The sequence below is a fragment of the Pongo abelii genome, chromosome 3, assembly GCF_028885655.2.
Source record: "Pongo abelii isolate AG06213 chromosome 3, NHGRI_mPonAbe1-v2.0_pri, whole genome shotgun sequence".
Classification (NCBI taxonomy): Eukaryota; Metazoa; Chordata; class Mammalia; order Primates; family Hominidae; genus Pongo; species Pongo abelii.
In genome coordinates, this window is record NC_071988.2 from 129,359,573 (window position 1) to 129,374,530 (window position 14,958).

At 38.8% G+C, this 14,958-nt stretch overlaps 1 protein-coding gene across 4 annotated transcripts in view; it reads right to left on the bottom strand.

The window, feature by feature from the left end:
• Window positions 1-14,958, bottom strand: part of PAPSS1 (3'-phosphoadenosine 5'-phosphosulfate synthase 1) — a 115,234-nt gene that overhangs the window by 75,336 nt on the left and 24,940 nt on the right. For all 4 annotated transcript variants that reach the window (XM_054554239.1, XM_009240243.4, XM_002815039.4 and 1 more), the window contains 3 exons: window positions 12,170-12,405; window positions 5,405-5,543; window positions 365-483 (listed from right to left, as the gene is read on the bottom strand). In XM_054554239.1, coding sequence (XP_054410214.1) covers window positions 365-483; window positions 5,405-5,543; window positions 12,170-12,405 — 494 coding nt within the window. The remainder of the gene's footprint in view (window positions 1-364; window positions 484-5,404; window positions 5,544-12,169; window positions 12,406-14,958) is intronic.

The window sequence follows — 14,958 nt, forward strand, 5'->3', positions numbered from 1 at the left end:
GTTAACTACTTTGTATACCTCAAATTGAAAAATATAATACTATCAAGTTACAGGACTGAACAATCACGGCTGGATTTTCTGTTAGGTATTTTTCTGTGGTAAAATTACTGGTAAAGTACAAGACTGTTTGACTCCTAAGCCTCCTGAGGTTTATACTGATGGGGATAGTTCACATACTGTACATTCACGGTGCTGCCCACAACACCTCACACACTGACATACAGACACAGAACACTGTTGGCAGTTTGAAGCATTTAAAATATAAATGTTACTCAACATTAACACCACCATTTTTTTTGAAGGGGATAGATTATGAGACAGATATAATTTTTCTCTGATGATTCCTTCTTTCATCCTCTCTTACCCGTTCCTGTAGAAGTTCCACAACTTGCTGGACACAGTCATTTACATCACAGGAGTCTGTTTTCAGCACCAACTCAGGGGCCTCTGGCTTTTCATATTCAGAATCGATCCCAGTGAAACCTGCAAAAGGTACCAGATTATAATAGAGTAGGGTGGAAAATAAAATTAAAATAGTTGATTTTTTCAGTGCAGATCTCTGCTACGTTGAAGTTAGTATCTGCGCTGTCCCCCAAACCACAGGGCTATAGTAATGAAGCATCTTTCTTGGGAGATTTCTAATTAAACTTTTTTTTTTTCCTGCACTGGGGGCCATTTTAAACTGTAAAACTACCCAAAATACCACAAAAATGTAAAAAATGTGACACCAAATAGGCTGCAAAAAGAATAATTGTTTATGGTTTGAGAACTAAAACCAGAAGGCAAAGTGCTGTCTTGTTTATTTTCGCTGGGAACTGTGTCAGGTGTGTCAGATGTGTCACACTGACCATGAAAGTGCCAGGAGTATTGATGTGGAGATTACAAATAAATTTTGTCAAGTAGGCAAATTCATAAATATCGAATCCACAAATAGTAAGAATCAATTCTACTACTTTTGTCACCTTTCTTCTTTTCTGTCTTAAGAAAATGCCCAAGCTGCCTGTGAAGATGTACGGAATTAATACCAGGTGATCCAAGGCATCTCAAGTTCTCTACAGGACATGGACATAAAACCAAACCTGAAAAGATTATTTTTTTCCCAATGCAAAAACTAACACTAAGTCAATCTGTCCAGTACATTCACAAGAATTATCTGTGGCCAAATTGAAGCTCTGCGGCTTCTTCTGCCATCAGATAACAAGTGTTAAGACAAATGAACTACTATTTACTTAAACTAAACATAATTTAGTTTAATTTAGTAAACTAGTAAATAGATCACAAAATAAATTACACAATCAAATATAATTTTAGTATTAACCACTATCTAGATTTTTCCTACAGTATATGTGTTACCATATAACTGCTAAGAAAAGAGCAAATAGACGACAATTTCCCAGAGAGGGTTAGCCGAGTTAAAGATATGCTATTCCTATCTTATACCCCTGACCTTACCCCACACATAAGTCATTCAAGGCTTGTCTATCTTGGAAAGCTTAGGTCATTCTTAGGTTAGAATGGTACACATGAATTTAAAATCATTACCATTAATATTAAGAAATACAGCTAGCAAAAGAGTTCAAAAATATATATTACAAACCTACAGCCCACTTATTTCATTTTTTTCTATTTCCTATTTCTAAGCATCCCCTGCAGCCCTGAACTCAAGAAAAATTTCTGCATTACCGGTACTCCCATTTAGCAGTGGGTCACAAGAAAATGGCTGGGAAAAAATTAATAATTCTGATTAAGAGAACACTAACTGTTAAGCTCTGATTCTCAAATGCGGTGATATACTGGAATCACCAGGTACCACCCCGTGAGATTCTGATTTCACTGGTCTGGGGTACAGACAGCCTTGGCACTGGATTTTTAAAAGTTCCCAAGGAAATGCTTACATGCAGCAAAGCTTGACAAGCACTGGGTTAGAAGAGGTGGCTTAACATTTTAGAAGCCCTGGAGTTCTCCTACTAGATAACTTATCCATAAGTGATTACAATAATAAATGTAAATTGTGAGAAAAAACATATTTAAGTAGATAATAAAAACTACCTTAGGTAGTCATCACGAAAATAATTGAGATAACAGAATGGTTGACACAAGGATATACTGACTGTCCAATAAATGTCATGTAAAGGTCTATAAAAGCCTGAGGCCCCCTGAATATACACAATCTTGTCTGTCCTGGAATGTATGCCATTACAGCCTTGAAATAGAGTTGATAGGGAACTTGCTAAGCATCATTTACAAGTAAAAGCTTTTTAAAAAAATAAGCAACTCTACAATCAGGAACTCCAGCACCATGGCAAACCTAAATATCAGTGTATGCATACAGACACACACACACACACATTACCCTAAGGAACATTTTATCAACCTCTACTCAGGGGAATGTAGTCAACAATTGAGAAAGTAAACAAGAAACTGGACTAATACAAACACACTCCCAGTTACAGAGTACAAACTGTAAGAGACCCAAGAGCATTGTGGACAAGGTCTTACTCATCTTTGAATACCTGGCACCAAACATATACCTTGCAAATAGAAAGCTGAGGACTAAACTCTGATTTTTTCTCTTGCCCAAATTCCTATCTAAGGGGTCTGGGGAGTCATGCCCTACAAACCATAAATTTTCATCAGATAGGTTTTATTTAACCCTATATATCATGACTTCTTTTCCAACCTGACTCTGGCATAACATTGCAAGACAAGAAGAAAATCAAAATATTTTCCTCAAAACATGTTTCTTTGCCATATTTTGAAATGACCCTGCAAAGCTGTTCTTTGTGGGGGAAAATTTGCATCTTTAAAGAATCTTTATTAACAAAACTATATTTTTTTCTTCCAGATCCTCCCAATCCTAAAGAGATTAAGATCTGAATGGGAAACATTTGTCATCTATTGTCTCTAAGGGTAGCCACTGTAAGACCTCAGAAGAACCTTGGTCTCCACAATCTTTATCTTAACCTGAACATTCCCTTCCTATCAATCCCAGTTCTTTAGACAAACTCAACCAATTGTCAACCAGAAAACGTTTAAATTCACCTATAGCCTAGAAGCTCCCCCCACCACCTGGCTTTGAGTTGTCCCACCTTTCTGGACCAAACCAATGTATTTCTTAAATGTATTTGATCGATGTCTCATGCCTCTCTAAAATGTATAAAACCAAGCTGCACCCCAACCACCTTGGGCACATGTTCTCAGGACCTCCTGAGGGCTGTGTCACGGGCCATGGTCAATCGTATTTAGTTCAGAATAAATCTCTTCAATTTTTTTTTTTTTTTTTAGACGGAGTCTCGCTCTGTCGCCCAGGCTAGAATGCAGTGGCGCGATCTCAGCTCACTGCAAGCTCTGCCTCCTGTGTTCACGCCATTCTCCTGCCTCAGCCTCCCGAGTAGCTGGGACTACAGGCACCCGCCACCATGCCGGCTAATTTTTTGTATTTTTAGTAGAGACGGGGTTTCACCGTGATAGCCAAGATGGTCTCGATTCTCTTTAAATATTTTACAAGAGTTCAACTATTTTTGTCGCCAAAGCATTGGCAAATGTGTGTTGAACATTCCACTACCACTCAACCTTCTCATCCATCCAACAAGTATTAACTATGTGTGTGACAGGTATATGCTTTGGGCAATGTACTGTGCTAAATTCTAATCACACAAAAATGTTCACTATGATCTCCCTGCTCACAAGTAGCTTACTCCAGCCAGGATGACAAACCTTCCTCCCTCACCAATCCATTCTTTCAAAAACAACAAAATCAACTACAATTAAAGTAAGTAAAAGGTTTAGACTTTATTTAGGATCCTGGACACACCATTTTGCTTTTCTGTGCCAAATTTCTACCCAAAGACTGAAGTGAAAACTGGCCATTGAGAGAGTAATATGGGAGCTGAAGGGCTAAACAGGTTTTCCTCCAATTGTCACAAATTAGTCTGGTCAAGCAGCCTGATCTTTCTGAGTCAAGAAAGTAACAGCTTAATGGGGTAGAGGGTTGACAGGCAGCAGTCCTCATCAAGGAGGTGATTCTCCATAGTGGCATTACCAGAGGTCAGCCTTGCCCATGGAACTAATGTTACCACAGCAGATGGAACCTGACCCAATTGCCAAAGCATTCCCAGGTCCAAATACAGAAGAACCCAGAATAACTACCATTTTCCTTCCCACTCTATCTTTTTCTTTTCAGGGCCAGAAACTGAATGCCAAAATCTATCACTGAGAGAGCTCCTGGGAGTTCCTGTGACAGTCTCAGCCTATCACATTCCCTGATGGGAAGGCAAACTTAAAAGTTACCTGCATGACTCACTGATCCCTAAACAGCGGTATCTTTAGTTAGTTTTGTTTTTTTTGTTGTTGTTTTGTTTCTTTTTCTGTTTTGTTTTGTCTTTGCCAGCAAGTCCTTTGTTTCTGTTAACAATTATAGAACAGGACAAGTCAAGGGATGTCTACAAGATAAATAGTATGATTAATATCAAAGGCCAGAGCAGAGTTGGGTTCTAAATTTCTCCCTCAATGTCTAAATGTCCATCACAGTTGAAACTCTGGGAAGCAGATTATAAAACCTAAAAAGCAAGGTGTAGAGCTGTCCCTTGGTAATCATACAGATTTGTTCCAGGACTCCCTGTGAATACCAAAATGTGAGGATGTGCAAGTCCCTTACATAAAATGGTGTACTATTTGCATATAACCTATGTTAATTCTCTTATATGCTTTAAATCATCTCTAGATTACTTATAATACCTAGTACAATGTAAATGTTATATAAATAGATGTTATACTATATTTGTTATTTATACTATTTTTTAATTGCTGTATTATTTTATATTGTTTCTTCTGGAATATTTGCAATTCACGATTGGTTGAAACCACGCATGTGGAACCCACAGATGTGGAGGGTCAGCTGTATATATTTTAATAGAATCAGTGATATGTTAATTCAATCTAATTCAACAATAGTACATGAGAAGAAGGGACCATTCCAAGGATTGTAATAAAGTACAAGGCATTATCCTTGTCATCAAGATGCTTATAATTCAGGCATTTTTTCCAATAACTATGGGATTTCCTCCATTTTCCCTGGAACAAAGAAAGTAGAATTGGTGGCAGCAGGCAACTGATGTCCAACTTAACGTTAAGCACCTAATTTTATCAAGTAGGTTTTCGCCAACTCCCGAGCCCCAACGCTGGCTAGTGAACAGGATTCCAACAGGATCAACAAGACTCATTTAGCCAAGCACCAGGCACTGCTGCTATGCCTGAGGGATAGAACAGTGTAATAAGACTAAATTCTCTCCTCAAGGAGCTCCAAGTCACTTTAACACTTCCAATCTCTTAGAAAATATCAATCCTAGATATGGGAACATAAAATATCTAAGCAAAGTGAAACCTGGAAGAAAATATTACTGACCTTTAATTTCTCCTGCCCGGGCTTTTTTGTAGAGTCCTTTGACATCTCTCTGTTCACAAACATGCAGAGGAGCATCAACAAATACTTCAAAAAACGGTAAACTTGCACCCTCATGAATTTGCCTTGCATTGTTGCGATCCTTAAAAAAAAAAACAATAAAAAGTGATCACACAAATCACAAAGGTATTATATTAATATTAAAGATGAGTAAAAAGTGCTTCTCACCCAATTTAGTGGGAAATAGACAAAATTTATGTTTTTGAATATAAACTGAAACAAAAATCCAAGAAATTATTAGGTTAATTCCTATTATTCATGACAATTTTAAAAGGCATACTGTTCTACTAACCCAGGATATTGGGGAGTTACAGAAGGAAAACCATGAATGCACCACAAACTCTTTCACTCAAATTCTACGTGGATCCTGAGCCAAAGCCCAGCTTGAATGCAGGTGTCATCAGGCTTCTCTCTAATATCACATTCAAACCCAGCCTGAGCTGGCATGAAAGCAATTTCACAAAAAAGATCCATCCAGAATCCTGAGGCTAGTTTACTTCTTTGCCAAATGCAAGCCCCCTGCAGCCACTTCTCCTCTCTAACACTCCCCAAACTTAACTTTTCTGCTCCTAACTCCCAACTCTCTAGTAACCACCCTTGCAGCTCCCTCTAAGTCCTCTCCACTCCGTCCTTTGGAACAATGTTTCCTCTGTAAGTCAACCTTTTCTTCTTTATGGTCTTCAAAACCTGATTCTCCCTTTGCTCCACATTTATACTCCATTAATCAAAGTGCAGTTGCCAATATTTTCAAAGCTGGTCCCTGCAATTTCTACCATCCTTTTTCCACACAGCTCATTTCAGCATTTGCCATCTTCCTTATAGTCCCTCTGACAATCCTCACCTACTTCCACTCTGACCAGATTACCACACTTCATGTTTCAAAACAAAACAAAACAAAACAAAACAAATCTCCAAGCATAAGCTCTCAATCTCTTCTCTTTCAAGCAAAATCTCTTCTCTGTCATATAAAATCTCTTCTCTGTCATACAAATTTATCTACATACTAATGATCTTTTTCTCCCTGCCACTCCTACCTTCACATACTAGGAATTCCCTCCCCTTTCACGGCCTCCTACAGGACCTTGTTCAACCCATTCTCTCTACTCCACCTGAAATCTTCAGCATTCCCCCTTTGCTGGGTTCCCTGACCCCCAGCAACAAACAAGTACAAGTCCATTTAAAACAAATGAACTGCTAAGGGAAGTTCATCCATTTAAAACAAAAGAACTGCTAAGGGCAGTGGTGTAGCACGCTTACAGTCCCAGCTACTTGGGGAGGCTGAGGCAGGAGGATCACTTGAGCCCAGGGGTTCCAGGCTGTAACATACTACGATTGTGCCTATGAATAGTCACTACACTCCAGGCTGAGTGACAGAGTGAGATCTTGTCTCTAAAAAAATTTTTTAGCGTAATGAACTAACAAATCATATAAAAACTTTCCCTTAACCATAGGTACTTTTCAGTATTTAAAACACCAGGCCTCGTTGCTGCTTTCCCACTGCTATGCCTATGGATGCCTATAATGTTATTCCCAGATCTTTCCTAGGCAGACTCCACCTGGGCTCCTTCTATTTCACCCATCCCTTAACGCTGGAGTTGCCCACACTCCCGTCACAGCCCACTGCTCACCTTACATAGTTCTTGAGCGTTTCTCTCAAGTGCCTTCACAATATAAACTACAACACATATATCAACACTGAAGCTTGAACCCTGACCTCTGTCCTGAAATTAAACACACATGTCCAAATTCTTCCTATGTCCACCTGGATATATCACAGGTGCCAAAAACTAAGCACGTCCAAAACTAAATCCAGTCCCTTTTCTCTCAAGTTTGCATTCTCTCATATGCTTCCCAAATCAAGGAAGACCACACTACACACCCACAATCCTAAGAGTGGTTCCTTCCCTTTCCCATACATTAATTCAGTCACAAAGTCCTTCGGATGTTACTTCTAAATATTACACCAACCCAGTTTGCAATCTTTCCCTATTCCTTAGTTCAACCTCACTTCTCTTGTCTCAACAACCTCAACATATTACAGATCTTCTGGCTTCTAACTCGGATCTGCTCAAAGCCATAATCTACACTGTGGCAAGGATGCAAATCTGACCATCTTACTAAACTCTTCAGAGACTCCCTGCCACTACTGGGGTAAAATCCAAGTTTCTTAATATGAGGCATCACCCCTACACCTGGCCCCACCATTCTCAGTCTTGCACTTGATGCTCTATTAATAATACCTGCCTGGTCAGGCTGTTTCTACCTCAGGCCTCCCCCACGCCATAACCCAACTCCTACCAGCAACACTCAACCCCTCTCTTCTGGATAAACCAATGTGCTTCCTCACAGCACATCTCCATGGTGACCTCCTCCAGGAAGTCTTCACTGCATGCTCAGGCTGATGAGGCCTCTTGCTTTCTCAGGGTTCTCTGAATACTCACTATATATGATCATAGATCTTATTCCAGTATATTACAATCATCTCATTAGCTTTACAAGTTTGGTGTCCGGAATAGCAATTAAGCTATGATCTTACTATTCTAACTATCCTTTTAAAGGAAAGTGTCACCAAGTTTCTATCCCTGGCTCTCATCTTATTATATACACTTCCGTATCTAATCGTCCTCATCTAGGTTTCAACTAATAAAGTTAATGATTCCTAAATCTAGATCTCAATCCTATGCAACTTTCCTAAATTCTAAAACCAGTTTCCTAAATGGCCCAGTGATAATCTCCATTTAGACTAACTCCACTAGCACTTCAAACGTAACCCACCAAAAATGAAATACGCATGTCCTCCCCTCCTATCCTGTACTTCATAACTCAATCACACCAACCTTTATTCAGAAAGCACCATGCTTCATTCTGCTCCCCCACAAAATCAGCAGTCAAGCAGGCACCAGGTCTTACTGATGCTACTCAAGCTTCAAGAGACCTTAAATATGCCCCCATCTTTATTAGTCCCATTGCTGCTGCTCAAGTTCACATCCTCTTCCCGAAGGAGCTGGTGCTACGGCAAGCCTCCTGGCTAGTCTCTTATCTCCAGACCATTCTCATTCCAGGCTTCAAGGATGACCTCACTCAAATGCAAACCCAATGACACCAATCTCTGTTACAATCTCAAACTATTAACTCCTTTTGGGGCAAAATCCTTTCTGAGCAGTCCAGAAGTCACCACCTAGCCTCTGCAAATTGATCAGCTCCATCTCCCCTCACAATAATCCTTCATAGCAGTCACACCAACCTACCTACAGTTCCCCAAAAAACCAAATTCTCACATTCCATTGAGCATACTGTACTGTCTCCTCTGTGTGAAATAGCTTTCTCCCTCTGGTCTAACTAGTATACTCTGATTCATACCTTCGTGACTCATTTCAAGCAGCAGCTCCTCTGTGAATCTTCCATAACACCTTTCATATATATCTACTTCATCACTTGCCTCAAGATATTGTAACTCTTCACATCTCTGCATTCCCACCAGACTACCAACTCCTTAAGAATAGGAACTATCAGGTTAATTTTTAGAACCAATATGCCCAGTTCAGTGGTTGACATGGAAATTCCCAATAAACATCTCTTGAATGAACAAATATAATCATGACTATACAGAAAAATACACATGTCCTGTATTACATGTTCCAATCCAAATATTTTCATGGATTTTCAGATGCCCTAAACATAGTCCAAACCTCATTATTAGTGCTTTTATAGATGAGGTCAACAAAGATTTTGCTCCACACTACACAAACAAGGGGGCCACAAAGCAGATCAGCACATACTCTTAGATACCCAGGTGTCAGCTGATAGCTCTCCATAACAGGTATTATAGACCTCCCCCTTTTCCGAGAGCTACAAGATTCCCACCAGAAGGTATAAGAATGCCAATATCATATTTTTATGAAAACTGTGTATATCCAAGGATTCAGGAACTCTAACTCTTACTATGCTCCTATTATTTATACATTTTTAAACTGATATATTGGCAATGACCCAGGGGTTTCAAGAAATGGTTTTAAAGAATGTTTTAGGACTCCTGCCACGGTTCAATTAAGCGAACCTGTGTAAATAATACTCAATATAACACTTATCCATAATTCTTACAGATCAAATCTTGTTTAAAAAAAAAAAAAGTCCAAGTAACCATCAAAATGTATGACACAGTACTAGAATTGTGCTAATATAATTTATTCCATTTATTGAATAGTTATTACATGCCAGGCACTGTGCTGAGGCTTTAAATACATGACTTACGTAATCTTCAGAGCAACCCTATGTTTTAGGCATTACTTGAACTGCAGGAGGTTAAGTGTGCTGGCCAAGGCCACAGCAGCAATAACTGGCAGAGCTGAGATTTCAGCCCCTTTGTTTCCAACTCCAGAGACCCTGCCTCTCACCTCTATACTAACTCGCTTATTCACTGATATCAGGGCTTCCCAAGGGAGTATGCTATTGTTCAACAAACACTAATCATATAATATGGTCCAAGAGCCGGGCTTGGCATCGAGATTACAAAGGCAAATAAGACACGGTCCCAGCTGTCAAGGAGCCAGTGGGGTTTGGAGGCAGCATAGCCATCTAAGCCCAGGAGACACACTGTCTGGGTGCAAACCCATGCTCTTCTACAAGTATAGTGTGTGACCTTGGGCAATGCACACCTTTGTTTCCTTGTCTCCCCACTAGGAGACAAGAATTACTTGAGTTAATTCACATAAAAGCACTCTAGCAGTTACCAGAACACAGTTAAGTGTTCAATAAATGTTAATATTATTACCACTACAGCTACTATCAATACCACCAGTCAATGAATTGAGTTTTTAAAAATAACATATGCATACCTACAACCATCTTATCTTTGACAAACCTGACAAAAACAAGCAGTGGGAAAGGATTCCCTATTTAATAAATGGTGCTAGGAGAACTGGCTTGCCATATGCAGAAAATTGAAACTGGACCCCTTCCTTACACCATAGGCAAAAATTAACTCAAGATGGATTAAAGGCTTAAATGTGAAACTCAAAACTATAAAAACCCTAGACGAAAATCTAGGCAATACCATTCAGGACATAGGCACAGGCAAAAGATTTCATGACAAAAACATCAAAAGTAATTGCAATAAAAGCAGAACTCGAAAAATGGGATCTAATTAAACTAAAGAGCTTCTGCACAGAAAAAGAAACTATCATCACAGTGAACAGACAACCTACAGAATGGGATCAACAAGGAACTTAAGCAAATTTACAAGAAAAAAAAACATTAAAAAGTGGGCAAAGGGTATGAACAGACACTTCTCTTAAGAAGACATACATGCAGCCAACAAACATGAAAAAAAGCTCAACATCACTGATCATTAGATAAATGCAAATGAAAACCACAATGAGATACCATCTCACACTAGTTAGAATGGCTATTATTAGAAAGTCAAGAAACAACAGACGCTGATGAGCTCGTGGAGAAAAGGAAATGCTTTTACATTGTAGGTGAGAATGTAAGTTAGTTCAACCATTGTGGAAGACAGTGTAGTGAATCCTCAAAGATCTAGAGGCAGAAATACCATTTGACCCAGCAATCCCAGTACTGAGTATATACCCAAATGAGTGTAAGTCACTCTATTACAAAGATACATGCATGAGTATGTTCACTGCAACACTATTCACAATAGTAAAGACATACAATCAACCTAAATGCCCATCAATGATAGACTGGATAAAGAAAATGTGGTATATATATATATATATCATGGAATACTACGTAGCTAAAAAAGGAATGATACCATGTCCTTTGCAGGGACATGGATGGAGTTGGAAGCCATTATCCTCAGCAAACTAACACAGAAACAGAAAATCAAACACTATATGTTCTCACTTATAAGTGGGAGCTGAATAATGAGAACACATGGACACATGAGGGGAAACAACACACACTGGTGACTGTTGTGGGTGGGGAGGGAGAACATCAGGAAGAATAGCTAATGGATGCTAGGCTTAATACCCAGGTGATGGGATGATCTGTGTAGCAAATCACCATGGTACACATTTACCAATTTAACAAACCTGCACATGTAGTCCTGAACTTAAAATAAAAGTTGAAGAAAATAAAATAATGTGTTAAGGTACCTAACCTAAGCCTCAATCTATGACTAGAAGTCAGCTGACACTGTGAAAAGAGGAACAGGAGGGAGAAGAGTGCTTTCCAGGCAGGGAGGAAACAAAAATCCTGAGATAAGAAATTACATAATTTTTTCAGAGAAATACACAAACATGGTTTGTTGTTGCTGCAGTCTCTAAAATAAGAGGAACTATGATGCAAGCTAAGAACAACGAATTCCGAGCAAAGAAGCCATGGTAGGGCACATGTTAAGAAAGTTAGATTTTCTCCGGAGTTTGACATCTGTCAAGTATTCACTATAGGTTTATTAAGTTGAAAAGTTGCGCTTGAAATAATTTGGCCATTGGCTTGAATTCAATGACTGTGTCATACTTCAGGGCTTTTTTAAAAGCAGGTGTTATCAAAACCGGATTTACTTAGAAAGTCACAGCATAGAAATGTTTTAGGTTATTTTAATCCTATGTTACAGGAACAAAGAGATGGTAGCTGGGGAGGAGTAGAGTTAGCCTCAGAGCACATATCAATGTTTAAAGTATGTGCTTTGCCTGATACCATATTCTCAATAAATGTAATCAAAAAGGCAATGGCACAAAAACCACATACCTGAGTATAAGGTGATATGAAACTTGTGATGCACACTAAGCCAGCATCTGCAAACAGTTTAGCAACTTCTGCGATGCGTCGAACATTTTCTTCTCTGTCTTCAGGACTAAAGCCAAGATTTTTATTGAGACCTTGACGAATATTGTCACCATCCAGAGTGTAGCATGGAATACCATGACAAACCAGGTACTCCTCCAAGGCCATGCTCACAGTAGTCTTTCCTGCCCCAGACAAGCCTAAAATTAAACAGTCAAAACAGATTCCATGTGTAAAGTTAGAAGGATAACTATGTAGTAATACTTTTTTTTTTTTCCCCAGAAACAGGGTCTTGCTCTGCCACCCAGGCTGGAGTGCAGAGGCTGCATAGCTCACTGCAGCCTCAAACTCCTGGACTCAAGAGATCATGCCTCAGCCTTCCAAATAGCTAGGACAACAGGAACATGCCACCACATCCAACTTATTTTATTATTTGTAGAGACAGAATTCTCAATATGTTGCTCCAGCTGGTCTCAAACTCCTGGCCTCAAGAGATATAAAAAATTGTAGTCACAGGATTAAATACATTCATTATGCAAAGCAATCTCTCAGTAATGTTCTTATCTAATATTTCTCTTTAAGATTTACCTCTTGCCTAGGAAAACACCTACAGTTTAAACATAATAAGGGTTTGTTTTAATGAAGTATCTATGAGCAAAAGTATCAGAAATCACTGATAAACTTCAGAAAGGCTTAACTAATTTTATTAGCAGACATGGTTGGGAATTCACTTTGTCCTCTCATTACCACTTTTCTAAAGCTGCATGCCAAATTTTAAAACAAAGTCATATGCCCAAATTATTTCTGGTGAGGGAAGAAAAAGAAAGGACAAAAGTAAGAAATGTTACAAAGGTACCTCCATTTTCCTAGATCTTCAGCACTCACAAACCACCTTGATACAATTATCTGGGAGTCCAATTTATAATACAATTAATCTTAATAGAACACCCTCATTTCAACTCACCTTCCTATACCAACAGTATTTACTCAGTAAACAAAGAGAAGGAAAGAGTACATTTATGCACTATTACTTGCCAACTTGGCGAGTGTCATAACCAAGATAGTTCTAAAGCAAGAGATAAAATACTAAAGTCTAATGTACCAATGCTCTTGAAAGAATTCATGGTAGTACAGAAAGCTAACTGGAATAAAAAAAAATAGAAGAGAGGGCTCTTTTTTGGTTCCATATGAAATTTAAAGTAGTTTTTTTCTAATTCTGTAAGAATATCAAATGGTAGTCCGATGGGAATAGCATTGAATACATAGATTACTTTGGGCAGTATGGCCATTTTCACGATACTGATTCTTCCTATCCAAGAGGCTGGAATGTTTTTCCATTTGTTTGTGTCCTCTATTATTTCCTTCAGCAGTGGTTTGTAATTCTCCTTGAAGAGGTCCTTCACGTACCTTGCAAGTTGTATTCCCAGGTATTTTACTCTCTTTGTAGCAGTTGTGAATGGGATTTTATTCATGATTTGGCTCTCTGCTTGTCTATTGTTGGCGTAGAAGAATGCTTGACTTTTGCACATTGATTTTGTATCCTAAGACTTTGCTGAAATTATTTACCAGCTTAAGGAGTTTTGGGGCTGAGACTATGGGGCTTTCTAAATATAGAATCATGTCATCTGCAAACAGGGACAATTTGACTTCCTCTCTTTCTATTTGAATACCCTTTATTTCTTTTTCTTGCCTGATCGCCCTGGCCAGAACTTCCAATACTATGTTGACTAGGAGTGGTGAGAGAGGGCATCCTTGTCTTGTGCTGCTTTTCAAAGGAGATGCTTCCGGCTTTTGTCCATTCAGTATGATATTGGCTATGGGTTTGTCATAAATAGCTCTTATTATTTTGAGATATGTTCCATCAATACCTAGTTTATTGAGAGTTTTTAACATAGATGTTGAACTTTATCAAAGGCCCTTCCTGTGTCTATTGAGATAATCATGTGGTTTTTGTTAATGGTTCTGTTTATGTGATGGATTACATTTACTGATTTGCGTATGTGGAGAAAATTTTTGCAATCTACCCATCTGACAAAGGTCTGATATCCAGAATCTACAAGGAACTTTATACACAAGAAATAAACAACCCCATCAAAAAGTGGGCAAAGGATATGAACAGACACTTCTCAAAAGAAGACACTTAGGTGGCCAACAAACATGAAAAAAAGCTCAACATCACTGATCATTAGAGAAATGCAAATCAAAACCACAATGAGATACCATCTCACGCCAGTCAGAATGGCTATTACTAAAAAGTCAAGAAACAACAGATGCTGGAGAGGCTGTGGAGAAATAGAAACGCTTTTACACTATTGGTAGGCAATGTAAATTAGTTCAACCATTGTGGAAGACAGTGTGGTGATTCCTCAAGGACCTAGTACCAGAAATACCATTTGACCCAGCAATCCCATTATTGGCTATATACCCAAAGGAATATAAATCATTCTACTATAAAGATAAAAGCACATGTATGTTTACTGCGGCACTATTTACAATAGCAAAAACATGAAACCAACCCAAATGCCATCAATGATAGACTGGATAAAGAAAATGTGGTACATATACACCATGGAATACTATGCAGCCATAAAAAGGAATGAGATCATGTCCTCTGCAGGGACACGGACAGAGCTGGAAGCCATCATCCTCGGCAAACTAACACAGGAACAGAAAACCAAACATTGCATGATCTCTCTCATAAGTGGGAGCTGAACACATGGACACAGGGAGGGGAACAACATACACTAGGGCCT